Raw genomic sequence first — 27,526 nt, 5'->3', positions numbered from 1 at the left:
TCATCCATTTGCTTTCAATCATCTCACACAGTTATATTGCTGATCCCAATTTCTTCTTTGTATCAGATTCTATTTCAGCTCTGGCCATTTGAAAGAACTGTCCTTTCAACCCCACTCCCCAAACTTCTTCTATTCTTTCCCCTCCGTTGCTCTTTCCAATCAATCCTATATATTCACTTCTAAAAAATGAGGCACAGGTACCAAGTCACTCATTTACTTCCCTGGTTTCTTGAGCTTTTGAGCACCAAGGTTTTCCCACAGTTCATGGTTTAATTCACACTAATATTTTCCTGTCTTGAATGCACCTCCATTTTGAGAACACAGTTAAGTAAATCCTTTCAAATTACCAGATAAAGGTGTTTGTGGGCATAATCCTGAAGAAAAGTAGGTGGGGAATTATCTTTGCACTTCAGGAAGATCCTGAAACCATTGACGGTTTTTGCTGTGAGGGATGAAACCAGACAGTGTTTGATGTGATTTGACCAGACCTTGTAATGAATGACTAAACTCTGGTGTCATTTATGCTCAAGTCTTCACCCATTGTTCTTGAGCAAAGTTGAAGATGGGCCATACTTGGAGAATGACTGTGACGAAGGGGAGGAACTAGGGAGCAATTATTCAAGTAAGGTTGCTGGAAAACAAACTGAGAGTGAGAGGAAATCCAATGGTTTGACATTTGTGAGTTTGATATGAATTTTGTAAGTGACTTTTAGTAAGGCATTTGATATGTACATGGATTTTAGTAAGGCATTTGATAAGGTTCCCCATGGTAGGCTTATGCGGAAAGTCAGGAGGCATGGGATAGTGGGAAGTTTGGCCAGTTGGATAGAGAACTGGCTAACTGGTCGAAGTCAGAGAGTGGTGGTAGATGGTAAATATTCAGCCTGGAGCCCAGTGGAGTTCTGCAGAGATCAGTTCTGAGTCCTCTACTGTTTGTAATTTTTATTAATGACTTGGAAGAGGGAGTCAAAGGGTGGGTCAGTAAATTTGCGAAGATTGGTGGAGTTGTGGATAGTGAGGAGGGCTGTTGTCAGCTGCAAAGGGACTTAGATATGATGCAGAGCTGGGCTGAGGAGTGGCAGATGGAGTTCAACCCTTTCAAGTGTGAGATTATCCATTTTGAAAGGACAAATAAGAATGCGGAATACAGGGTTAACGGTAGGGTTCTTGGTAAGGTGGAGGAGCAGAGGGATCTTGGGGTCTATGTTCATAGATCTTTGAAAGTTGCCACTCAGGTGGATAGAGCTTGTAAGAAGGCCTATGGTGTATTAGCATTCATTAGCAGAGAGATTGAATTCAAGAGTCATGAGGTGATGTTGTAGCTGGATAGGACCTTGGTAAGGCCACATTTGGAGTACTGTGTGCAGTTCTGGTCACCTCATTTTAGGAACTATGTGGAAACTTTGGAGAGGGTGCAGAGGAAATTTACCAGGATGTTGTCTGGAATGGAGAATAGGTCGTACGAGGATAGGTTGAGAGTGCTAGGCCTTTTCTCATTGGAATGGCGAAGGATGAGGGGTGTCTTGATAGAGGTTTATAAGATGATCAGGGGAATAGATAGAGTAGACAGTCAGAGACTTTTTCCCTGGGTACAACAGAGTGTTACAAGGGGACATAAATTTAAGGTGAAGGGTGGAAGGTATAGGGGGGATGTCAGGGGTAGGTTCTTTACCCAGAGAGTGGTGGGGGCATGGAATGCGCTGCCTGTGGGAGTGGCAGAGTCAGAATCATTGGTGACCTTTAAGCGGCAATTGGATAGGTACATGGACAGGTGCTTAAGCTAGGACAAATGTTCGGCACAACATCGTGGGCCGAAGGGCCTGTTCTGTGCTGTATTGTTCTATGTTCTATGTTCTATGGTTCCCAGGAAACACAGTTGCTTCTCTTGATTTTGTTTGAAGTATCATTAGAAATGGTCTGACCAAGTGATGACATTGTTGCTACTGCAGAAAATTAGGCATTAGTGTTACATTTGTTCATCTTTATAGTTGATAATCCTTGTTGTGGTTCTGTTCTCCGAGCTGGGAATTTGTGTTGCAGACGTTTCGTCCCTGTCTAGGTGACATGCTCAGTGCTTGGGAGCCTCCTGTGAAGCGCTTCTGTGATCTTTCCTCCGGTATTTGTAGTGGTTTGAATCTGCCGCTTCCGGTTGCCAGTTCCAGCTGTCCGCTGCAGTGGTCGGTATATTGGGTCCAGGTCAATGTGCTTATTGATTGAATCTGTGGATGAGTGCCATGCCTCTAGGAATTCCCTGGCTGTTCTCTGTTTGGCTTGTCCTATAATAGTAGTGTTGTCCCAGTTGAATTCATGTTGCTTGTCATCTGCGTGTGACCACACATATCAATCTGCGAGTATATTTGTTGGGAGTGATATGTAGTTGGTATTGTATATGTTTTTTGTGTTGTATACAACTTGAGCATTTGAGTCTAAATTAACTATCTGTGTTTCTCTTCAACAGGTCATCTTTAACTTGTCCTCACTGCCTTAAGCAAAGCAACACATTTGATCCCTTCCTGTGTATCTCCTTGCCAATCCCCCTCCGCCAGACCAGGTATGATTACTGACATTGTTGAAAAACAGTTTCTTCATTCTGATGAGTAGTTGTGTAACAAGTGATGCAGATTTGCAAAGCCTATATAATTCTGTATATTTAATATTCAGTATTCGCCTATTATATTGTTCATATTGACCTGTCATTCTTTTATTAGCAATCTGTATAAACATTCCATGTTGATTATTGTTGGCAAGTTATTAACACTTCTGTTTGATATGCAAAAGGTTGCAATTGCTATTACTAGGAGTGTTTCTAATACAATGGGACTACTAATACTGTGCAACCTCTACCTCATTTATTGTGCAGGATCATCTCATAGTGTGGACCAGCTAACAAACATTGCAACTACGCACCATTATTTATGTGCAGTTATTTGCAGGTTAAGATTCACAATTTTATCTCTGCTGCTAGATTTTCCTTGATAGCTAGAAAGGAAACCATTTGCAAATATAATGTCATTCACATCCCTTGAATGTCTCATCGTGCTTCATTTACTCAACAAGTCACTTATACACAGCAGTAGCCTACTGTAGAATTGATATGAAGGGCTAATGAATCTGTTTTGATGGTATTATTTGAGGAATGTTGTGGAGGACATTGGGAGAGCTTCCTACTCTTCAATAAAAATGCCATAGGGACTTTCCACAGGAACAGCCGGCGGGGAGGGGGTGGCGGGGGTGGGGCGCGGTCTCCTTTTAGTTTCTTTTTAGCATAATGCAGATGTGGTTTCGAACTGTGATTAAATATGTTTGTTGTGGTTTCATCACACAACATGGCACATGCCCCAGTCATATGGAGGCTCCCTCAGTACCGTGAACTTAGATATTATGCTCATGCCCCACAACGGTTTTCAATTATTCTAAACTTCAAATTTTCTGATCCATAGTCAAGAGTCCTGACCACTGACATAGACCTGTATCAGCCTTTGTTCAGAAAGCTGGTCTGCTAACATATACTGGTGGGCTTAGCTGATGTGTCTTTGGAAAATAATACTGACCTTTCCTGAAAATGGCAGCATTTATATTTTCTGCTGGTGGACTTTTTGCCTCGAGAGATCAAACTGAAAAATAGCTCTTTATGATTAGGTTCAAAAGCAGTAATGCTGCTTCATTCATATTAGAGTGGTTACTTGCCGAGAGCGCTGCTTGAATAAAACATAGATTCAGTCAATTCTCAATGTCTTTTGTTTTGTTGGGTTCCTAGTTCAGGTTTAAGAAGCACAATACTGTCAGGCAATATTGAAGAAGTCAGGAAAAGGGAGACATTGGCTGAGATTATCCCCAATTTGACATTAGACTGTGGCTTTGGATAGCATTGAGCTGATCATTGTCTATGCAAAATAGATACTGTGCACACATCGGTGAATCGGGTGGTGGGTGAGCTGGAATTTCTTGGCACTGGCTGGATCTTCTGGAGTTTTAGTTTGCGGTGTCATGTTTAAAGGCCAGCTAAGCACCACTTCAGATGCTGCAAACCAGGAACTTACCCTCAGCCTGGGGTGACTACCACCGGAAATGCAACGATACCTCCTGAGAGCCTGGACCATCTCCCTGGTTCCCTAAATCAGCCCTCTTCATGCTGCAGGATGAGGTCACCCAGCGAAGATCTTCTTATCTGACCCTTCCAGCTTGGGTTGAGATCCCAGCATAGGGTCAGAGAGATGGGCAAACACCGAAGGACTGGAAAGCAGGGCGGGGAAATTCATCAGTGATCTCCTGCACTCTGCCAGAGTGGGTGGCATGATGTTCTCTCTGCCATCTCACACTCACAGAGCTATCACTCACCCTGCTGCACAGTCTCATAGCCGACAGGCCTCAGCATTGCAAGTGTAATGTGCACTCAAAGGCTCCCACCCACCTCACCCTCTCAAACTGCTAACCCTTCTCGCCCAATGCGCTTCTTACTCACTGGGGACCTCTCACGACTTTGCATGGTAATGCATGCTCACAAACTGTCCCTGCACCCATTTCCATCAAAATCAGTCCTTCTCTTTGTTACATTTCAGGAAACATTGGCTCACAACTGAGCAAAGAGGGCCAAAACCAACAAACAAGCAGAGCTGACTATGAGGCTCCTTACCCAATTTAAGGAAAAGGCCATCGAGCTGGCTGGGGATGACAGGGACTGTTGCTATGGTAACAGGGTGTCATTAATAGGCAAACCACCCAGTCAGCAACATTGCTATCTACTCCTCTCAGATGTGAGAGCTCAAAACTGCAGAATCCCCAAAGCAGTGTGGAACAGGGTGGGACAAAGTTATAAAGGATATTTGGAAAGTATAAGCAAGTAAAACCAACATTTGTTTTAAAAAAACAGTTATCACTCATTTGAAAAACATTCCAATAATGCATTTCCTTTCTGCACAGTTTGTAATTTGGGGGTGTTTCTTGATGAGTGCTGCCATCAATATTCTTTTGGTACAGTTCTTGTGCATTTGAGCCTTAAGTAAAACAACAGACTGCTACTGCAGTGCCTTTCTTGAAACTCTGCTCAATTCTCTCCCACCCCAACCACCTCTCTCACTGCTTTTCCCTCTTCTATCAGCCTATTCCCTCTGACTCTGACATCGAAGGTTTGGGAGAGGGTTGGCTAGTGTTAAGCAGAGAGTTCAAGGGAAGTGGTGAGCAGGGCTCAGGGGAGGTGGCGCATGGAATCTTAGCAGTAAAAGGTAGAAAGTTATGAAGAGTTAACAGTAAGTGTTAGTTAGAGGATTTTAGAGTTATAGAGATGTACAGCATGGAAATAGACCCTTCCGTCCAATTCATCTATGCCGACCAGATATCCCAACCCAATCTAGTCCTACCTGCCAATACCTGGCCCATATCGCTCCAAACCCCTCCTATTCATATACCCATCCAAATGCCTCTTAAATGTTGCAATTGTACCAGCCTCCTCCACTTCCTTGGGCAGCTCATTCCGTACACATACCACCCTCTGTGCGAACATGTTACCCCTTACATCTCTTTTATATCTTTCCCCTCTCACCCTAAATCTATGCACTCTAGTTCTGGACTCCCCACCTCGGGGAAAAGACTTTGTCTATTTATCCAATCCATGCAACTCATGATTTTGTAAACCTCTGTAAGGTCACCCCTCAGCCTCCGACGCTCCAGAGAAAGCAGCCTAGTCAAGCTCTCCCTATAGCTCAAATCCTCCAACCCTGGCAACATCCTTGTAAATCTTTTCTGAACCCTTTCACATTTCACAACATCTTTCTGATAGGAAGGAGACCAGAATTGCACGCAATATTCCAACAGTGGCCAAACCAGTGTCCTGTACAGCCGCAACATGACTTCCCATCTCCTTTACTCAATACTCTTTCCTTTGAAAGCATACAAATTGCCTTCTTCACTATCCTATCTACCTACGACTCCACTTTCAAGGAGCTGTGAACCAGCACTCTAAGGTCTTTTTGTTCAGGAACACTCCCTGGGACCTGACCATTAAGTGTATAAGTCCTGCTCTGATTTGCTTTCCCAAAATGCAGCACCTCACATTTATCTAAATTAAACTCCACCTGCCACTTCTCAGCCCTTTGGCCCATCTAGTCAAGGTGTAATCTAAGATAACCTTCTTCACTGTCCACTACACCTCCAATTTTGGTGTTATTTGCAAACTTACTAACTATACCTCTTTTGCTCACATTCAAATCATTTTTTTAAATGATGAAAAGTAGTGGACCCAGCACGGATCCTTGTGGCACTCCACTGGTCACAGGCCTCCAGTCTGAAAAGCAACTCTCCACCATCACTCTGTGTTCTACCTTTGAGCCAGTTCTGTATCCAAATGGCTATTTCTCCCTGTATTCCATAAGATCTAACCTTGCTAATCAGTCACCCATGGGGAACCTTGTCAAATGCCTTACTGAAATCCATATAGATCACATCCACCATTCTGCCCTCATCAATCCTCTTTGTTACATCTTCATAAAACTTAATCAAGTTTGTGAGACATGATTTCCCATACACAAAGCCATATTGACTACCCCTAATCAGATCTTGACTTTCCAATTACCTGTACATTCTGTCTTTCAGGATTCCCTCCAACAACTTGCCCACAGCCAACGTCAGGCTCACTGGTCTATAGTTCCCTTGCTTGTCCTTACCACCTTTCTTAAACAGTGGCACCACGTTAGCCAACCTCCAGTCTTCCAGCACCTCACCTATGACTATCGATGATAGAAATATCTCAGCAAGAGGCCCAGCAATCACTTCCCTATCTTCCCACAGAGTTCTTGGGTTCACCTGATCAGGTCCTGGGGATTTATCCACATTTATGCATTTCAAGACATCCAGCACTTCCTCCTCTGTAATATGGAGATTTTTCAAGATATCACCATCTATTTCCCTACATTCTATATCTTCCATGTCCTTTTCCACTTTGGGGCCAGTAAGTTTCAAGTCAACCAATAGGTTTTTAATGTAAAACTTGCAAGTGAGGAATGTAATCAACACTTCATTTATGCGGTTTCTAAATGGGGGAATGGTTTCCATTTAGCTAAATGATGGATAGCTGTGCATAAAGAGCAAAACGATAGCATAAGAAAGAATGGTGCTAAGGGACCTGTGTGGAAGTGGAATACGTCTCTGTAATTACTAATTCATATTTTGTACTGGCTTCATCAAAGAGAGGGAGTGTAGAGACACTGCAGTCAGGGACAAGGGATGTGAAGTAATAGAAGAAATTAATTTGCTGAGAGGGGAACAGTTAAGGGGTTTATTGTGTTTGAAATGGATAAATCCTTGTCCTACCAGAGAGAGGAAAGAATGTGAGTGATTAAATGCTTTGTTGATGTACCTGTCATTGTTGAAAGGTTGAAGATCAATGATGGGTGTGAATCTTGCATCACTGCTGGGTATGTGATGGAGAATATTATGTCTGAATCTTGACTGCCAGAAATTGTTGATAGTAATGTGCAATTCAGGAGTATGAGAACTTAATGGTATGGTGGTTATGAGATTTCTTTTGAAGGTACATTCACTCATCTTGGAGCCATTAAGCTTCTATAGCATTGCTGCCAGGTTTTCAGGGCTCCAATTTGGGAATTGAGCTCCCTGGTGACCTACTTTGGAGGGTGGCCCTTTAGGAGTTTAGTATCTGAGGAGCTCTCTCTCTGGTGTTTTACATTTTTAGCTTCCACTAGCAGCCTGTTTGACTTCAGGCCATCAGGAGTAGCTTTCTGTAATGATTGCAGCTGAGCTGTAAAAGGCCAAGCTGTCTTTAAGGACAGGAGGCTAGTTGCAAAACGTGCTAGCCTCAAATGCAACAAGGTTCCCGGCTAAATAAATAACCAGTCAGCGGTACAGGGACACTCGGCTGAATGCTATATCATGCACGATGCCTCAAAAAGGAAGGAAACATTTTTTAACCTGAATGTTTATGCTATTCAGATTAAAGCAGTTTGATACATTTTATTTCCCTGCTGGATTCCAGATCAAGCCACTAGATTAGTCAACTCCATCTTTTATTCTTATCTGGGATGTGGCTATTGCTGGAAAGTCCAACACTTGTTGACCGTCTAAGCACAGACTGCTTTAGAGGACAGTTAGGACGCAGCCACGTTGCAGTGGGCCAGAATCACGTGTGTCAGGCCAAGTCAGATATTCTTTCCTAAAAGACAATAAGAAGTTCTCATGACAATTGATTCCTGGTTGTTTCGTTGTTACCAAAACTAGTTTTCAAGTCAAGAACTATTATTTGACTTTAACCTCCACCAGCTGCTATGGTGGGATTTGAATGCATGAACGTTAGTCAGATTCTTGCAGTTGACCAGTCCAGTGACATTACCATAGCGCCACCGTCACCCCCATACGAATGTGTCAATTTCCATTGTATGTGCAGTATAAATGAATGAGAAAATTGGTTAAATTGCTCATAATCAATATGCCCTCTGGTCTTCCCTTTGCCTTACTTAAAATATTCCTCCTGTAGTATCTGCCTTACTTCCTGAATGCATTTCTTTGACTTGGAGTAAATACACTTTATTGGTTCCAAAATAATTCATTTGTTGTACTGTTTCAGTCGAAAACGTTTTGATGAAGCTAACTGTGGAGTGGAGAGGAATGTCAAGCTCCAGCTATTACTCTGCTCTGGAACAGAGCAAAGTATGGTTACTCCAGTGAGGCTACAGCAAGCAAAGCATTTACAGAATCCTATGATTCACCAATTTTTAATGCATTGACTCTCTGTATGTGGGATATAATTTACATGAAATAAATATAAAGGACTGTACTGAAGGTCAATAATGATTTTTCTTTGCTTTAAATTGTAACTGTCAGAATATTCTGTCTCCAACTCATTTCAAACGTTCTGCAGAAAAATTGAGCTCATTCAAAAACAGTCTAACAGAGACTGGGAGAAGAAAGAGCTCAACTTGAACTGAGTATAGAATAAGGTGCAACCAGCTTGTGGGAGAACTGGCCTTTCTGGAGAGCTGCGCAAAAGGGCAAAATTAATTTGCATCTGTGACTGACAATAATTAGTTCTAAATGTGAAGTAATTAACTACGATAATGAAATGAATGCAATCACTGGGAAAATAGGAAAAAGTGACGAATCTTGACCTCTCAAACACGGTCTGTGGGCTTTGTTTTAATGCAAAGAATAGGGTTTTTAGAAGATTATAGTGGCGGGCTGGACTGAATTAAAATATGGGTTTTCAGGGGTCAATATAATTAGAAAAAAGAATTGATAAAAGTTTAAACCTTCCTGCAGGAAATTGCGTAAATACAATGGAATTGTGTATGCAAATTAGGCTTGTAGTTAGAATGAAGATTTTGTGCATTCTGTGATGTAAATTTTCATTATGAATAATCATTGCAAATAATTCAAACAGAGAATGTGCTTGGCCCAAACTGCCTTTCTGTTTTGCAAAATTGGTTGTAGCTGGCCTTGTTGAAATAAATGATAATGTAAGTTAATTGAATTTCTCAAACAGTATTATATTAGCATGTTAATTAAAGCTTCATATTGTATTTTCTGCTGATATTTTGACTGCATAGAAAGGGGAGCAACAAATATTTCACCAGCATCGTTTTCTAACGGTTGTGCAGAGATGTTTAAATTGGGGCTTCAGTTTTTTTTATCATGCCACCAGTTGCAGTGTTCTGTCACCATGGCCATGCAGCCTACAATTCCTTTTTGAGAAATATCAAGATATACCTGAGTGATTGTGACTTTGGCTACTTTCCCATTTATTTTCTATTTGCTGAGCACCACTGCCTTCCCTCAACCCTTCACAACAAATATCAGGTCTCATGTGAAACATATTGAAAGCAAGTTGTCATTATCCTTTTCTTCACTCAACATGCTGTCAGTTTCACAACAGATAAACCTCGCTATAATTTTTCTACATGTGTGATGGGATTGAATATACGTTTTTGGAGAACTTTGCAATTTAAATATTGTGTTTTTTTTTCCAGTTAAGGAACATATTACTGAGGTACAGTGCCCCAAAGTGCGTAAAGGAAAGGTTTCCAGGGATATGGGCCAAATATAAGCAAATGGGACTAGTTCAGTGTAGGAATCTGGTTGGCGTGGACAAATTGCGTGAAGGGTCTGTTTCTGTGCTGTATGACTCTCCGGCTCCTGTAGTAGTTTGGTGATGTGCCATGAGGATTCTTAAAAACTGGCACAAATTGGATGTCTGTGGATGTGGGATGTATTTAATCTGTGCCATGGAGCATTCCCTGTTTGTAACCAGTGTCCAACCTGAAAGGTCTGTTAGAGCAAGCAATGAGCTGAAGTCTCCAGGTACCCATTCTGGTTCCATTGTGAAGTTTTCGTGACAGCTAGTTTGTTCGGTACATTGGGTCAGATAGAAAGCCGAATATTAATGAGGTGAGTTCAGCCATCTATGGGGCTTTTAACGAGCTATATTCTCCCCCAATCAGCAGCTTACTGCTGCCGAGTGAGAAACTCACCATGGTGTTTGTAAAGAACATGAAAGATGGCAGAAGTTAACCCTGGCATCAAGATCAGCCACACAGAACTTGCCCCCCAATTCTGCCACAAAAATTGTCATATTCTGTTTTGCTCAGACAACTCTTTAACTTTTATAAACATTATCTCTCAGGCTGTCTACTTGCATGCTCCTGTATGGGGTGCATTGCTTGCGATGGCATCCATCACATATCGGTACTAATGAATGAATAAGTGATATTCCAGGACATCCAGTTGACATTTGAGAAATGTGTAGCAAGCTGTTCCATTTTTTGTGGGGGTAGGGTGTGGAAGAGCATTGCTGAATCTCTAACAGCCTGGCCTCTAAAGGCCGGAATGTAACCCAATGGTTTAGAAAGTGAGGAAAGGCAAAATTAATGATGGTTGCAGCTCACCTAGGTACATTGGAATGCTACCTCCCCTCTTTGCAAAGGTCAAGAATGGAATGAAGAGAGCAATGAAACAGTGTAAAAGAGGAAAAGATAATTCCACAACCACAGTGTAACACTGATGAGATGAAAGCTATCCTATTTGTGCTCTCCACGATGGATGTGCTTCAACTGTTTGGAATGCAAAAGCAATGTTATCAGGAGATATGCTGGCAGTCCATCATTCAGTCCTGTCTACAGAACCCCTTCATTTGATTTACCACATTGTTTTTCACACTGGAATGTCCTGGCTGGTTAAATTTTAACATGCCAAGGCTGTGAACATTCTTTTAATGGAAATATCCATTTTGGTAGTTGGTGACTGACTTAGTTTTATTTTATGGTGTGAAGACACTTAGCAGGGACCCCTTTCAGGTAGAAACTCTCTTCTGGTTTTTATGACTGGTCTGCCACACGAGTTCTTGTTTGCCTCACTGAGTCAGAGTCTTTCATTGTCAGTCCGGTACTGATAAAGATTAATCTGTCTATTGGCAATGTAAGCAAACCCAGGGTCAATTGTTCTTTAAATAGTACGGTTTGTTCATAACCTCTGAGGCCAAATGTTTTCCCTTTACAAATAAACCAAACTCGGATATTTGTACCGAGTAATCTCATGTAAAACTTGCACAATTGTTTTTAGCTTCCTTATCTCGTGGTATTTAAAACAAGGATGTTCCTTGTTCTGAATACCTGTAATTCCAGTTTATAAAAAAGAATTGATGTTCAGAGCATGTTGACTTGCATACCATTGGCCACAAAGCCCCCAAAAAAGTATTTTTCCCACGCTTACAAAGTATCACCTGCAGACAGTAATGAATCTGCTTATTAAACATCTCAGTACTTAACTTGAAATGTTAAGCTATGGATGACTGATTGTGTAAAATGGCTGCTGTTAATTTTCTGGCCTCGTTCCTTTGTCTCCCTCACTGTGAAGTGGAATTTAAAACCACAAACACTGAAACAATCCACTGGTGCAGAGAGAGCACATGCTCACAGTTAAACTTTCAGCTTCACAGAAACCAATTGGCTCAGTTTTGTTTTAGAATGTAATTACAGAAACTCCATATATTTATGATTTACTTGGCCAGCAGTTGCATTGTCAGATTTTAGAAGATCTGCCATGCTTGATTGGCAGTGCAGCTGCGAAGGTTTCAGCACTGATTAGTGGTTGTTCTGCTTTGATTTGCAATTCCTCAAGTGTAATTTTATCTGTTTTAAGTGGATTTTGCAAGTCTCAGTTTGTTTATAATTCAAAATTGCGATTGGCATTACAGTGCAAGAATTTTTATAAAGAAGTCTGTGCGAAACTAGTTGAACTTCTGAAGATACTGCAGCTTTCAATGAAAAATGAATATAATTTGAGAATTGTCTTGTTGTTTTCATCAAATAACCAGTTGAACCAGAATTTACAGAAAGCCTGCAGAATGGAAAACAGGCAAATGGGCTCTAGATTGGAGTGTGTGCCAGTCGCTAGCATGTTCAGGCCCACCTCTGCTATGATTTTAAGTGATTGGGGAGATTAGATTAGATTCCCTACAGTGTGGAAACAGGCCCTTTGGCCCAACAAGTCCACACTGACCCTCCAAAGAGTAACCCACCATGACCCATTTCCCTGTAACTAATGCACCTAACACTACGGGCAATCTAGCATGGTCAATTCACCTGACCTGCACATCTTTGGATTGTGGGAGGAAACCCACACAGACACAGGGTGAACATGCAAACTCCACACAGACAGGAATTGAACCTGTGCTGTGAGGCTGCAGTACTAACCACTGATTCACCATGAGATGTGAGGTGCTCAACCACCTTTAGCCCAAATGATGCCCTTAGTGAGCAACTCTATCACACATGCCTTTCACCAGGTCCCTAATGCCAACTGGAGGCTCTTCCACACAATTTTGCTTCCCCATGTGTTCCGCAACCCCCATTGCCAAGACTTGTTCACATGAACCCCATTCTTCTTCACTGGGCTCCATCAGCCTGGCCCTAGAGTGTTCCAGGTCTGTCATTGTGCATCATCTCCATGGCCTACTACAGTAGCAGCAGGAGTGACCAGCACTGCTGGCAACTCTTTAAGGTACGACTTCTCCTGGGGACTGAAATTGTGCCTCATACAAATTAAAGGGCCATACCTAAACAATTGAACAGGAGCAAACCAGCTAGGAGGAGACAGGCCCATCCCAGACCAGGCAGCAAGAGTAAAGTCCAGCCCAAGGAAACTGGCAACATTTTAACAATTAATGGATGAGTTCTCCATACTTTTAAAGTTTTCCATGTGGAAATTTAGTTTTACAAAGAAGCATCATACAGTGGTTTCAAATTGTTAAAACAAGTGATATAATTCGTAGCGAGCATGTGCAGGAGTACACATTGTTGCAGTAATTGTACAGTAATTTTGCATTGAATTACTTTGGTATTACAATAATGAAACAGAATATTTGCCCCAATTAGTTAGTGTTGTTAATATTCATCTAAGGAGGAATCCTCCTGCCTTGTGCCTTTCCTGTTCCCATTGCACAGTTTTACCATTGCATTCACCCAACTTTTTATTGACAAACCAATGATTGCATTGAAAAAGTTGACAGAAAAAAGTAGTAAGTCTGAGGACTGGGAACAATTTAGATTCACGCAACGGATTGCCAATAAACTGATAGAGAAAGAGAAAAGAGAATCGGGATACAAGCTTTTGACAACATAACAGTAGTCTCAAACAGCTATTTTTAAATAAATGAAAAGTAAAAGATTAGCAAGGACAGATGCTGCTCCATTATGGCTGGAGACAGGACAGTTTATAATGGTGATTAGAGAAATATTGGAAAAATGAAACAATTACTTGGTGTCTGTTTTCCCAGAGAAAGTTATAGAAGATATCTCAGAAATGCTAGGGAGCTGAGGGACTTTTGAAAATGAGGAACTTGAAGAAATGAGTACTAATAAGAAGGTAGCTCTCCAAAAACCTAACTTGACTGAAGCTGATAACTGCCCTGAATCAGCTGCATCAAAGTTTTATTGATTCTGGAAAGATTTCTGATGACTAGAAAGTGGCAAATGTAATTGAAAATTTAAGAAGGAAGGCAGGGAGAGGAAAAGGAACACACAGACTTGTATTTTACTGCTGCTATTTTCCATATTCCTGATTTGAAAGCTAGTGTGATAGCTAGATACTGGGAAGTAATGGTGTGATTAAGCAGTATTTAGATCAATTTATGATGTTTTGACAAATTTGCAGATTTTTTTTGAGAATGTTACTTATAACATAGATAAAGGAAAACCAGTGGGTGTGGTGTATTTGGATTTTTGGAAAGCTTTTGATAAATTCCCACACAGGAAGTTAGTCAGAGCAGACAGGATTTGGGGGAATATACTGTTCTGGATATTGGTTAACAGTAGAAAACAGAGAGCAGGCTGGCAAGCTGTGACCAGCGGGTTAGGTTAGATTAGGTTAGGTTAGATTACAGTGTGGAAACAGGCCCTTCGGCCCAACAAGTCCACACCGACCCGCCGAAGCGAAACCCACCCATACCCCTACATTTACCCCTTACCTAACACTACGGGCAATTTAGTATGGCCAATTCACCTGAACCTGCACATCTTTGGACTGTGGGAGGAAACCGGAGCACCCGGAGGAAACCCACGCAGACACGGGGAGAACATGCAAACTCCATACAGTCAGTCGCCTGAGGCGGGAATTGAACCCGGGTCTCTGGCGCTGTGAGGCAGCAGTGCTAACCACTGTGCCACCGTGCCGCCCACAAAGTACTACAAGGATCAGTTCTGTGGCCACAAACTAGATAAATGTTTTGGATTTAGGGGCCAGTTGTAATATACCTAAATTCTGTAATGCCATAAAACTAAATGGGGATTTAGGTTGCGGGGAGAATGCAAGGAGCCTCCAAGGACAGACCAAATGAAAGGGCCAGGTATCAATATGACAGAAAATAACAGAATGACAGAGTATTCTAAATTGCTGAGTGATTGGAATTGATACCATCCTTGTGGATCAGGCCCTGCCCTTGTTCTCGAGTCACTAAAAGCTAGCATACAGGTGTAGCAAGCAATTAGGAACAAAAATGATATGTTAGCTGTCATTTCCGGGAATTTGAGTACAGAAGTGAAGATGTCTTGCTACAGTTACATAGAGCCTTGGTGAGACTGGAGTATTAGACACTTTTGGTTGTCTAATAATGAAAGAGATTGGAGCAGACTGTTCGCAAGTGACAGGACTTCTGGCAAGTGAGAGGCTTTCAAAAGTGAGATAATGAGGGTTCAGAAGCACTATGTTCCTGTTAGACTGAAGGGTAAGGCTGGTAGGAGTAGGGAACAATGGATGAATAAAGATATTGAGTCTCCAGTCAAGAATAAGAAGGTGGCATATGTTGGGTATAAGCAACTGAGATCAAGTGAATCTCTTGAAGAATATAAGAAATGTGAGGGCATTCATTTTTTTGTAAATATATTTATTAGCAAAAAAAAATTTGACTTTACAAAAATATAAAGTTATTAAAGTACAACCAATATCAAATATCAGCATAATAAAGAGAAAAAAAACACAAATTACAATACAACTACTGTCTACTAACTACTAACCTACCCTATAATGCAAAACAAAACCTAACACTGTGCAAAACAACACAAATAAATAAGTAAATGACTAATAGATCAAAGAAAAAGAAAGAAAAGCAAAAGAAAATACAAAAAACACAAAATAGCTATGCTCTGCGCAAAGCTCCCAAACGAAGGAACAGGAGGGTTGTATATATACCTGTGTTAACTCAGGAGTCCCCCCTCCAGGGCCCAGGCCTCAACAAACCTAACCATCCTGGTTAAACAAATGCCCTAATTAAGATAGCCGACAAATCTACATCCAAGTAACTCAAATAGGGCTGCCATTGTCTTATAAAAATTGTCTGTTGTGTGGTGCACCATGTTTGTAAAACAAAGTCCAAGGGAATGTGCTCCATAATTAATTTTGCCATCCCAGCAACCCCGGCGGGTTCTCAGACACCCAGTTCATCAGAATATTCTTCCGTGCACTGTATGCAAGAATATTAAATAGTTTCTTTCCATGCCCGTCTAAAGATGGTAAATTTGGTAGACCTAAGAGGAGAGATAGCGAGTCTACTTTAACTTCAGTCCTCAATACCCTCCCTATCTCTCCCGGCACAGCGCTCCAATAAACACGGAGCCTGTGGCATGTCCAGAAGCAATGGGTAAGAGTACCTACACTTATTTTACATTTGGGGCACATTGAAGATACCCTTTAAACTTCACCAGATGGTCTGGTGCCAGAGCCCTGTACAGAACTTTTAACTGCGTAGCGCATGTCCTATTACAGATTGAAATCTTTCGAGTATTCTCCCATATGTTCTTCCATGTTTCAGAAGAGAGTTCCACTCGTAGCTCTTGCTCCCAGATCTCACATAACCGGTTAATATCCTGCCAGGCCCTGCCACCCAGCAGGCGATAGAGGGCACTAACCCGAAAAGGTGCTTGTGGAACATGGCAGCAACCTCTCTGTATCGGGCTTATAGGGCTTCGTGAGAAGCATAGTCTTCTTCTGGATGAAATCCCTCACCTGATAAAACAGAAGAGATCTCTGCTGGACAACCAGTATTTGCGGCTCAGTTGCTCAAAATACATTATAACCTCCCCCTCAAACAAGTCTCCCAAACTAGAAACTCCTCTCACAGCCCATAGTTTGAACTCTGAGTCCATCACCTCCTGGTCAGAACCCTGGCATGCCAATTATAGGCGTAAGTAGCGAAGTCTTGGATAAGCAACCCTCACTCTAACACATGGCCCTCTATGCTTTGACCGTACTAATGACAGTAGGGTTCGGCAATGATCCATAACTGTCCTCACCTTATCCATGAGCAACAGGTTACTGAGAGAGCACTTTGCCTGGGAGACCTCGATATTCAGCCATATTGAGCCCGGATCAGACAAAGGACCGCAGAGAACTCAGTTGATACCGCCTGATGTCTGGGAAATAAACTCCTCCCCATCCTTGAGGCAACTGTAATTTAGTAAATTTGATGAGTGGCCGCCCATGATGCCAGACAAAGGAAACAAACCACCCCATAAGCTTCCGCAGCATACGCTTGGAATAAAGCAAACGAGGAAGAGCCTTCATCTTAATGAGAGATACTCGGCCCAGCCATGAAAATGGAAGAGCCTCCCCTCTCTGGAGATCCCACCTAATATTGTCAAACAAGTGAGCAAAGTTAGTCTGAAATAACCAATCAAACCTGGGGGTAATAAAAAGGCCTAGAACCCTGCCCGTGACCACTTAAAAGGGAACCTAGGGCCACCTTCAACTTCTGGCACTTCCTTGAGGTTCCCCAAAGGCATAGCCTCCGATTTTGCAAAGTTGATCTTATATCCTGAAATAGCCCCAAATGAATTGATACATTGTATCAAATGGAGTACGGAGGTCATCAGGTTTGATAAAAACAGAAGGACATCATCTGCATACAATGTAATCTTGTGTGTCCTCGATCCCACTTCCGGAGTAGTTATGTGGACATTCTAACGAATGGCCTCTGCCAGTGGGTCTATCATCAACGTAATCAACCAATCCTAAAATTCCCAGACTTCACCCCATTGGTGATGACTGTGGCCAGAGGGTGGTGATATAAAACCTCCATCCACCTAGCAAAGACTCCACCCAATCCAAACTGCTCTAAGACATAAAAAAGATACGGCCATTCCACCCAGTCAAATGCTTTCTCTGCATCTAAGGAAATCACCAACCCCTGAATCGATCGTTGCTGACAAGCTTGGACCATATTCAGCACCTTCTAATATTATTAGAGGACCTACGGCCCCTTATAAAACCTGTCTGGTCCTTTTTAACAATATGGTCCTTTTCCAATCTCAACGCCAAGATCTTAGACAGAATCTTGAAATCTGAATTTAATAGAGAGATGGGCCTGTATGAGGCACAATCCTCAGGAACCTTCCCCTTCTTAAGAATTAAGGAAATATTAGCTTCTTTCAAAGATGGTAGTAGGCGTTCATGCATATAGGAGTGATAGTACATCTCCAACATCGGCCCTGACAGAATCCCTATAAACTCCTTGTAAAACTCACCCGGAAGACCATCAGGGCCAGGCCCTTTCCCACTCTGAAGTTGCTCAGCTGCCTCCTGGATTTCCTGAACTGTCAAGGGGGCATTAAGGAGAGAGGCCTGCTCCAACATTACCCCAGGAAGTCCAGGTTCTTAAAAAAGGTCTCCATTTTAACCCTCCTGTCCTCGCGACTTTCAGTCTGATACAATTCAGAGTAAAAACTCTGAAAAGCCTGACTAATCCCTTTGGCATTGTACGTAAGGACCCTGATTGCAGTAATGGATTGGGGAGCACACTTCTTCCTAGTCAGGCATGCTAAATACTTTCCTGGTCTATCCCCATACTTGAACAGCCTTTGTCTAGCAAAAGCAAGTTATTTCTTTACGGTTTGTGTAAGTACTGAATTCAAGGCAGCCCAGAGAGCCGTGATACGCTGTAGCTTAGTCCCCGACAGCCACACAAAATGTGCCGTCTCTGCGGCTTTCAACCACACCTCAAGTAGACACTGCTGTTCCTCCTTTTGTCATTTCCAGGTAGCCAAGTAGGAAATAACTAATCCCCGAAGAAGGGCCTGTGCCCGAAACGTCGAATCTCCTGTTCCCTGGATGCTGCCTGACCTGCTGTGCTGTTCCAGCAATAAAGTTTCAACTTTGATCTCCAGCATCTGCAGACCTCACTTTCTCCTAGGAAATAACTAATCCCCTAGCGAAGGCCTTAGTTGTCCCCCATAGCATAGACAGATTACTAGCTGTGCCTTATCAAGAATTCCTGTAACTCTTTCAAAATGTATTCCACAAATTTGGAATCCTTAAGGAGAAAAGGATCCAGACATCAGTGCTGCAAACCTAGCCCTTCACTCTTGGCCTTAACCTCTAAATATACCGCTGCGTGATCAGAGATAGCTATATTCCCAATTTTACAACCCATAATCGAATCCAGAAGGGCCAAGGGATCCAGAAAGAGATCAATCCTCATGTGACATTTATGTTGGTTTGAAAAAAAGGTGAAGACTGTGCTGGTAGGGTGAAGATATCTCCAAATATTCACCAGCCCCAACTCCTCGCATAAGTTAGGCACCTGCTTGACCTGCAGAGAAATAGTTGGGAGCCCACGAGGCATTCTGCCCACTGTCTGATCCAAAAGACAATTGAAATCCCTCCCTATAATAATGTGCCATGTTCCAAAGGCACTCAGATTAGAGAAGACACTAATCAAAAATTTGCAGGTGTGTGCCCGAGGACAATAGACATTTAAAATACCATATTCCTCCTCATGTATCAAGGCCTTTAGTATCACAAACTGCCCCTGCTCACCTTCCACCTGCTCTAATAATGTTAACAGAAGATTTTTCTGGATAATTACTGCCACTCCCTTACTTTTAGTAGTAAAGGATGAAAAGAATACCCGGTCATAACCCCCCTGTTATAGCTTCAGGTGTTCCCCATCATCAGGATGGATTTCCTGCAATAGAGCGATATCAACCCTTTCCCACTTAAGGCTAGAAAGCACTTTTTTCCTATTAATAGGCAAATGACTTCCCTTGATGTTCCAGATGCACCATTTAACAAGACACTTAGCCATATCCCCTTTCAGAGACCGTTGAACCCTTGGGAGGGAGAACCCTGCTTACAATGCACCGAGCACAAGTAAATAAAGACTTATAGAGTCAAAGAATTGTGTATACAAAAACTACTCTATCATAACTACAAACAACTATTACTACCAAAAAACTACAAAGGAGACCAACTATAAAGCCTTCAATGGAAGCTTCCCCACCCCCGGCCCATAGGGAGCAATAACCCTACCCATCCCCTCCTTCACAGCTCCTTCAAACCCAGACTGTGCCCCATCCTTAGGCAAAAAAAAAACAAGGAGATGATCCTTAAAAAAGACAAAGTCAGGATAAGCGCTCCACCCATCCCCAGCTTCATGCCACCCCTTCTTGTGACTGAAAGAGAAAGAGATCAAACAAAAAAAATGGAGACAACAAAGGACATTCACACAATTTCCCATAATAAAATCCAGTTATATAAAAAAAAGGGAACCACGTGTTCCATGTTTTGTCTTCAATTATTAGGGAGAGAGAAAGAAAAAAAAAAGGGAAAACACAGGGAAAGGAGGAAAAGAGGACGAACATTAACCTTATTCTTCAGGCCAGTCCATCTATTTTAAAGTGTCTACAAAGTTTTTAGCTTTATCCATTGAGTCAAATGTATAAACCGAATCCTCAGGGCTAAAACGGAGCACTGCGGAGTATCTCATGGAGTACTGGATGCCAGGTTCCTCAACCTCTTTTTTTCACTTCATCAAAGGACTTTCTCTTTCGAATTAAAGATGCCGAGAAATCCTGGAAGTATATGATTTTGACCCCTTGTGCAGCAGTGCCTGTCGATCTTTTCCCAGTAATCTGGAGGCTTCTATTACGTTTTATTTATCCTTGTATGAGTAGAAGTGCACTAGGACCGGGCGGGGGCGCCGTACCGGCCCTTACCTGTGCACTACAATCTGATAGGCCCTTTCAATCTGCAGCCTGCTGAACTCGATTTGAAGGCCCAGGAACTGTGGCAGCTGGCTGCCCACCTTCTTCACCCTCCGGAAGCCTGACAATCCAAAGATTCATCCTCCGACCTCAATTTTCAAGGTCGCTGACCTGGTCTCGTAAGGCCCACACCGCTCGCTCCAGCACCTGGATTTGACCAGATGAGGATTCCATTGCCACTTCGAAGGCCTTGGTATGACCCTCCACCTCTTCCAGCTGCTCCCTGAGGCCCTGAATCTCCCTTTCGTGCTTCTGCAGCATGGATGCAATGGGTCGGAACTTGCCACGAATCCCCCCATGGATCTTCTCAATCGCAAACCCAACCTTCAAGGTAAGTCTTTCCATTGCCACCGCCAATTCCTGTGAGTCTGTCAGGTCCCCGGGTGGGGAGGGGGGGGTTTGGGAGAGGCTGCTGCTGCCGCGGTCTCTGGTGTGCCCAGTGCTGCAGGGGAGTATCCTCCCTGATGCTGTTTGTTCACTCCCTTTCCCTTTGACATTCTTCCCACTCTAAAATATAAACAAATATGTATTCTGTAAGGTTTTAAACTAATAATTCCTGCACACAAGTTGGCCAGGGATGGCAACAACAACATCAATATGCTTTGGCTGTTAGGTAGAGCCATTCATAGCAATTCTGCAGAATCGCCGTCATCTTGCTGAGTCCCGGGGGTATTCTTAAGAGAGAAAGCAGAAGGGCAAAAGAGGATATGAGATAACCTTGACAGATAAGGTTAAGAAGAATCCAAAGAGAGTCTTCAAGTAAATTAAGAGCAAAACAGCAACAAAGGAGAGAGTAGGACCCCTTAAAGATTAACAAGGTTTTTTAGATGTGGAACCACAGGAGATAGGAGAGATACTAAGCAAGTATTTTGTATCAGTATTTACAGCGCAAAAAGACATGGAAGCTCGTGAACTTAGGGAAATAAATATTGATGTCTTGAAAACAGTTCACATTACAGAAGAGGAGGTACTGGAGGTCTTAAAAATATAAAGTTGGATAAATCTCTGATCAAGTGTATCCCAAGATATTGTGAAAAACTAGGGAAGAAATTGTGGGACCCTTAGCAGGGATATTGTATCATCTCCAGCCAGGGGTGAGGTGCTGGAGGACTAAAGGTTGGCTAATGCTGTGCCTTTATTTAAGAAAGGAGAAGTCAAGAACTAAAGACTGGTGAGTTTGACATCAATGGTGGGAAAGTTGTTGGAGAGGATGCTGAGATAGGATTTAAGTGCATTTGGAGAGGCAAGGGCTGATTCGGGATAGCCAGCATGGCTTTGTGTATGGGAAATCGTGTCTCCTAAAGTTAGTTGAATTTTTTGAGGACCAAAAAGATAGATAAGGGCAGAACGGTAGATGATTTATACACTGACTTTAATAAAGCCTTTGACATGGTAGACTAGTTAGTAAAGTTATATATTTGAGATTCAAGGAGAGCTTGCCAATTTGCGCAATATTGGCTTGAAGGTAGGAGACAGAGGGTGGTGGTGGAGGGCTGTTGTTCAGACTGTAGGCCTGTAACCACTGATGTTCCACAGGGAGCAGTGCTGGGTCCTCTGTTGTTTGTCATTTATATAAACAATTTGGATGAGAATTTAGAAAGCATGGTCAGTAAATTTGCTGATGCCACCAAAATTGGTGATATAATGGAGAGTGATGAAGGTTGTCTTAAGATTATAAAGGGATCTTGATCGATTGGCCCAATAGGTTAAGGAGTGGCAGGTGGTATTTATTTTAGACAAATGCGCAGTTTCACATTTTGGTAAGATGAACAAGGGCAGGCCTTATACACTTAGAAATAGAGCCCTGGATAGTGTTGTTGAACTGAGGGACCTAGGGGATCAGGTACATAGTTCTTTGAAAGTTGCGTCACAGGTGGACAAGGTAATGAAGACGACATTTAGCATGTTTGCCTTCATTGCACAGACCATTGCGGAGAGGAGTTGGAATGTCATGTTCCAGCTTGTACAAGACAGTGAGGCCACGTTTGGAGTACTGTTCTGGTCGTCCTGCTAGAGAAGGATATTTTAAATTAGTGAGGGTTCAGAAAAGATATACTGAAATAGAGAGCTTGTGTTATAGGAAGAGGCTAGCTCGGCCAGGACTTATTTTCACTGACCATTGGAGGTCGAGGGGTGACCTTGTAGAGATTTATAAAACCATGAGAGGCATGGCTAAGGGAAAGGTCTTTTCCCTAGGGTAGGGGAAGATTTACAAGGGACTTCTGGGGTAACGTTTTCACACAGAGGGTGATTCCTATGTGGAATGAACTGACAGAGGTCGTGATAGAGGCAGTCACAGTTACAACATTTAAAAGACATTTGAACAGGAACTTAAATAGGAAAGGATTAGAGGGATATGGGTCAAATGCACGCAGATAGGACTAGTTTAGTTTGGGGAACTTGGTCAGCATGGATGGGTTGGAATGAAGGGTCTGTTTCTGTGCTGTATGACTCCAAGGAGTTGCCATGGGAGTGCAACAGACTGCAATCGTGGAGGTGACTGATGGGGAGTAGAGTTTGAGAAGCCAGGAGGAGAAGGTTCTAACCTTGATTGCTGCCAATAAGCACAGCATACCCTAAAGGATGACCCCAACCAGTTTACTTACACTAGCCTCTGGTATAAGCTTGGTGCTTAACATGGGTCTCTCCTGTAGCAAGTATATACTCAACAATAGTGAACATTGGAGCAGAGCCCAATCTTGTTTCCACCTGACATCCTCAAGTACATATTTACCGAAGAAATTGTAGAACAGCAGACAGGAGAAGTAGCGTTGTCCAGAGATGTGAAGATACAAAGCTAATTGTAGTAGTGTTAATGTTGTTCCAGTGGAATTTGGCCTGTCAGCACCGACTGAGAATTTAAACTGGGCACCTTTCCCATTTGCTCAATTTAGCTAATGCATTACTCAGCTCAACCCAACCATTAAGAGACTTGTTATTTCATTAATTTAAAATAAATATATCGAAGGTGTCTGCTTTAAGACACTAACAAATGTGGTTGGCAACTCTCGACAGAAACACAAAGAGTTATTATAACACAACCAAATGGTGCAATTGTAGTTGTTTTTAGGTTTCTTGGAAGAACCTAGCCCTGCACACTGTAATTTAATATGGATCTGCTGACCTTTTATTCATCCATTATTTCTTTTTCCTTTCCTTGTGTATCTGATGCTTTACTCCTAATTGTTGTGTTTTTGTGGAAAGACATTCTGCGTTGTCTTGGCAATAAAGACATCAAAGTTGCTTAGCCCTTATAGTAGCTGCTTGCTGTGGAGATCTGTGCTGTCAGAGTTTCTGAAGAGGCCATGACAAGCCAGAAAACTCTAGGTACAACAATCCTGGAGTAATGGTTGCTCTGTCTAATATGCCTCAAAGTTGAGATTGGAATGTAAGTGTGTGAATTATGCAGAGAAACTGGGGTTTGGGGAGGTTGTATGTATCAAGTAATGATTCTCAAAGTTTTGCAAATGGCATTGGTAGAGCAAATTCCTTCATTTTGACAACAAACAATACTGGGGCAGACAGATGGCCTCCTTCTTCAAGGACCGCAATTTCCACCCCGACGTGCTCGACGATGCCCTCCACCGCATCTCTTCCACTTCCCGCTCCTCCACCCTTGAACCCCGCCCCTCCAACCGCCACCAGGACAGAACCCCACTGGTCCTCACCTACCACCCCACCAATCTCCATGTACAGCGCATTATCCGCCGTCATTTCCGCTACCTCCAAACGGACCCCACCACCAAGGATATATTTCCCTCCCCTCCCCTATCAGCATTCCATAAAGACCACTCCCTCTGTGACTCCCTCGTCAGATCCACACCCCCCACCAACCCAACCTCCACTCCCGGCACCTTCCCCTGCAACCGCAGGAGGTGCAAGACTTGCGCCCACACCTCCCCCCTCACCTCCCTCCAAGGCCCCAAAGGAAACTTCCATATCCGCCACAGATTCACCTGCACCTCCACACATATCATCTATTGCATCCTCTGCACCCGATGTGGCCTCCTCTATATTGGGGAGACAGGCCGGCTACTTGCGGAGCGTTTCAGAGAACACCTCTGGGACACCCGGACCAACCAACCCAACCACCCTGTAGCTCAACATTTCAATTCCCCCTCCCACTCCACCAAGGATATGCAGGTCTTTGGACTCCTCCATCGTCAGACCACAACAAAACGACGGTTGGAGGAAGAACGCCTCATCTTCCGGCTAGGAACCCTCCAACCACAAGGGATGAACTCGGATTTCACCAGTTTCCTCATTTCCCCTCCCCCCACCCTGTCTCAGTCAAATCCATCAAATTCAGCACCGCCTTCCTAACCTGAGATCTTCTTCCCGACCTCTCCGCCCCCACCCCAGTCTGACCTATCACCCTCACCTTGACCTCTTTCCACCTATCACATTTCCAACGCCCCTCTCCCAAGTCCCTCCTCCCTACCTTTTATCTTAGCCTGCTGGACAAACTTTCCCCATTCCTGAAGAAGGGCTTATGCCCGATACGTCGATTCTCCTGTTCCCTGGATGCTGCCTGACCTGCTGCGCTTTTCCAGCAACACATTTCCAGCTCTGATCTCCAGCATCTGCAGACCTCACATTCTCCTCCAGTCAAAAACCCTGACTACTTATTGGAAAGTATAAATTAAATATGAGCAAACTTGGTCTCTTGAACAAACATAACCCCCCAGGTATTTTCAACAAATACCTCAGCATAACTACACTTAGATAATTGTTCAGTGTGAAACTGCTAAGACAAAGCAGTGTATGGTCTGTACTGCTGACTGCAGTTGTCCAGTCTAAACCACTGAACCAGTAAGTTACTTTTTATCTGTGGTAAGAAACATAGGTTTTTCTCCTTTGAGTCAGGACTATGAGGCAAAAGAATTGAAGCAAACCAATGTCTCATGTTAATGGATTTTGACCATTGAGGGAGTAATCTTTTCTCACCTATCCTGTTGTGGCTGTCTCTCACCTGTTAATGCATACTCTTTACAAATTTTTCAAGAAGTTCAGCCTGTGACAGCTCAAGGAATGGAACAAAGCACACCCATCAGACTGACATAAGTTCCAGAGGAGCTGATGTTAAGAGGACATGAAAAGGGCAATACATTCCTTGGGCCATCATTAGCAAACTTCCAATGTTACCAGCCAGGCAGAAGAGATAGAAACTTCAGAAAGCGCAAAGTGGAAGAGATTATACAGACTGTAAAACCAAGTGGAAAGGATGCTGTAGCAGCAGACTGGATCAGATGGCACTGGATCACACCAGATCAGGCCATAGACAGCACCAGTTAACCAAGATTAAGAAAGCAGAAGTCACAAGTTTTTTGGGGTTTGATTTTTGTTTGGGGCAGGTACGGCAGTTACATTTTCAATATGTGTAGGGTATTAATAGTCAGTTAGAAGGGCTCATGCCTGAAACGTCGAATCTCCTGCTCCTTGGATGCTGCCTGACCTGCTGCACTTTTCCAGCAACACATTTTCAACTATTAATCGTCAGTGTCTAAGTATTTGCAAGGTTTTCCTATTTATTAGGTAATTATATCTGGTAACTCTTAAGAGTCTATTGCAGAATTTCACTTTCAATGAGTGAGGGTTTTCTTGTTAAAGTGAGGAATTGTCCAGTACCTTCTCACTATAATGTGCAGAGAGAAGCAGCTTTGATGTCATGCTCATATTGAATATAATGAGTGAAATTGTTGGAAGAAGGATAGAACTGACTGTGAATTGAAGTCAAATGGGACTAATTTCTCCAGGGAGTTCCGCTTCACTGTGCTCTGGTGTCATGTCATGTCCCAATAGATACAGATTTTATTTGTGCTATTACCTTTAGGTCTGATGCAAAGAAAGTCAACTTTTTAAAATGCTGCACTTGTAATGTAAAAACATCTTTTGTGAAGGAAAGATCTGATGTTTGTGGTTCGTCCTGACATTCAACTTTAGTGTCTGGATATTCTGGTTTTCTTTATCAGTAAGGAACAGGCTCTAGAAGGATAGTTGTAGATTTCCCATTAAACACCACTACCTTCAACCACCCCACACCCTGCATCACTACTTTCTATGCCCAACTGTCCTGTGACATCCTCCCTGCCTCTTATCTGGTTCATAGGTAGCATCTTTGCATCCTCCTTCTGCTCCAAATGGACAGGGTACCAACTGGCGCCGTTGGAATGAAGTCCAAGATTAAACTTGGTGAATGCCCTCTGCAGGTGCTGATTGATGGGAATTTACTGCACAGTTCTACGTCTCCAAGAAACAAGCTCCAAATTAAATTTCACCTTTGGGAATTCCTATTAAGGTCAAATTCTTTAATGTTTGAAATAATTCAGAACTAATTTCAAGAAAAGACATGATGTAGGGGATCCAGTGTTGGACTGGGTGGACAGACTGCTGCCTCACAGCATCAGGGTCCCAGATTCAATTCCAGCCTCGGACAACTGTCTGTGTGGAGTTTGCACATTCTCCCCGTGTCCGCGTGGGTTTCCTCCGGATGCTCCGGTTTCCTCCCACAGTCCAAAGATGTGCAGGTCAGGTGAATTGGCTATGCTAAATTGCCCATAGTGCCAGGTGCATTAGTCAGGGGGAAATGGGTCTGGGTGAGTTACTCCGGAGGGTCGGTGAGGACTGGTTGGGCCAAAGGGCCTGTTTCCACACTGTAGGCAATCTAATCAAAAAGCCAGGTTTTGATACAACTGGATAGGCTTTTGGAGCGCAACTCCTTCAGGTAGCTAGTGGGACAGGATCATAGGACACAGAATTTATAGTAAAAGATCAAAGTGTCATACAAATAATGTGAAGTATTGAACAAACGTAGATTGCTGTTAAGTCTTTAATCACTTAGGTTGCAGGTTTTGTGTGATTAATATGTAAATCCCAGAACTTCTTTCAAGTCACTTTCTCAAGATAACTTAGGTTTTATAAAAGAAAAGATCCAGAAAAGAAAAAGAAAAGACATTTCAGCTCAGACAATGCATTAAAGGTGTGAGGTTAAA

The 27,526-nt window shown here is 42.8% G+C and overlaps 1 protein-coding gene across 1 annotated transcript in view; it reads left to right on the top strand.

The window, feature by feature from the left end:
* usp43a (ubiquitin specific peptidase 43a) overlaps positions 1–27,526 on the top strand; it is a 471,198-nt gene that overhangs the window by 234,482 nt on the left and 209,190 nt on the right. Inside the window, exon 4 of the mRNA XM_043714590.2 lies at positions 2,459–2,551. Coding sequence (XP_043570525.2) covers positions 2,459–2,551 — 93 coding nt within the window. The remainder of the gene's footprint in view (positions 1–2,458; positions 2,552–27,526) is intronic.

Source organism: Chiloscyllium plagiosum, unplaced genomic scaffold, assembly GCF_037043375.1.
Source record: "Chiloscyllium plagiosum isolate Xiang-an unplaced genomic scaffold, Cpla_swu_hap1 HiC_scaffold_25, whole genome shotgun sequence".
NCBI classification, from domain to species: Eukaryota; Metazoa; Chordata; class Chondrichthyes; order Orectolobiformes; family Hemiscylliidae; genus Chiloscyllium; species Chiloscyllium plagiosum.
The sequence above is the reverse complement of the archived record's forward strand: the minus strand, read 5'-3'. Positions and strand labels throughout refer to the sequence as shown.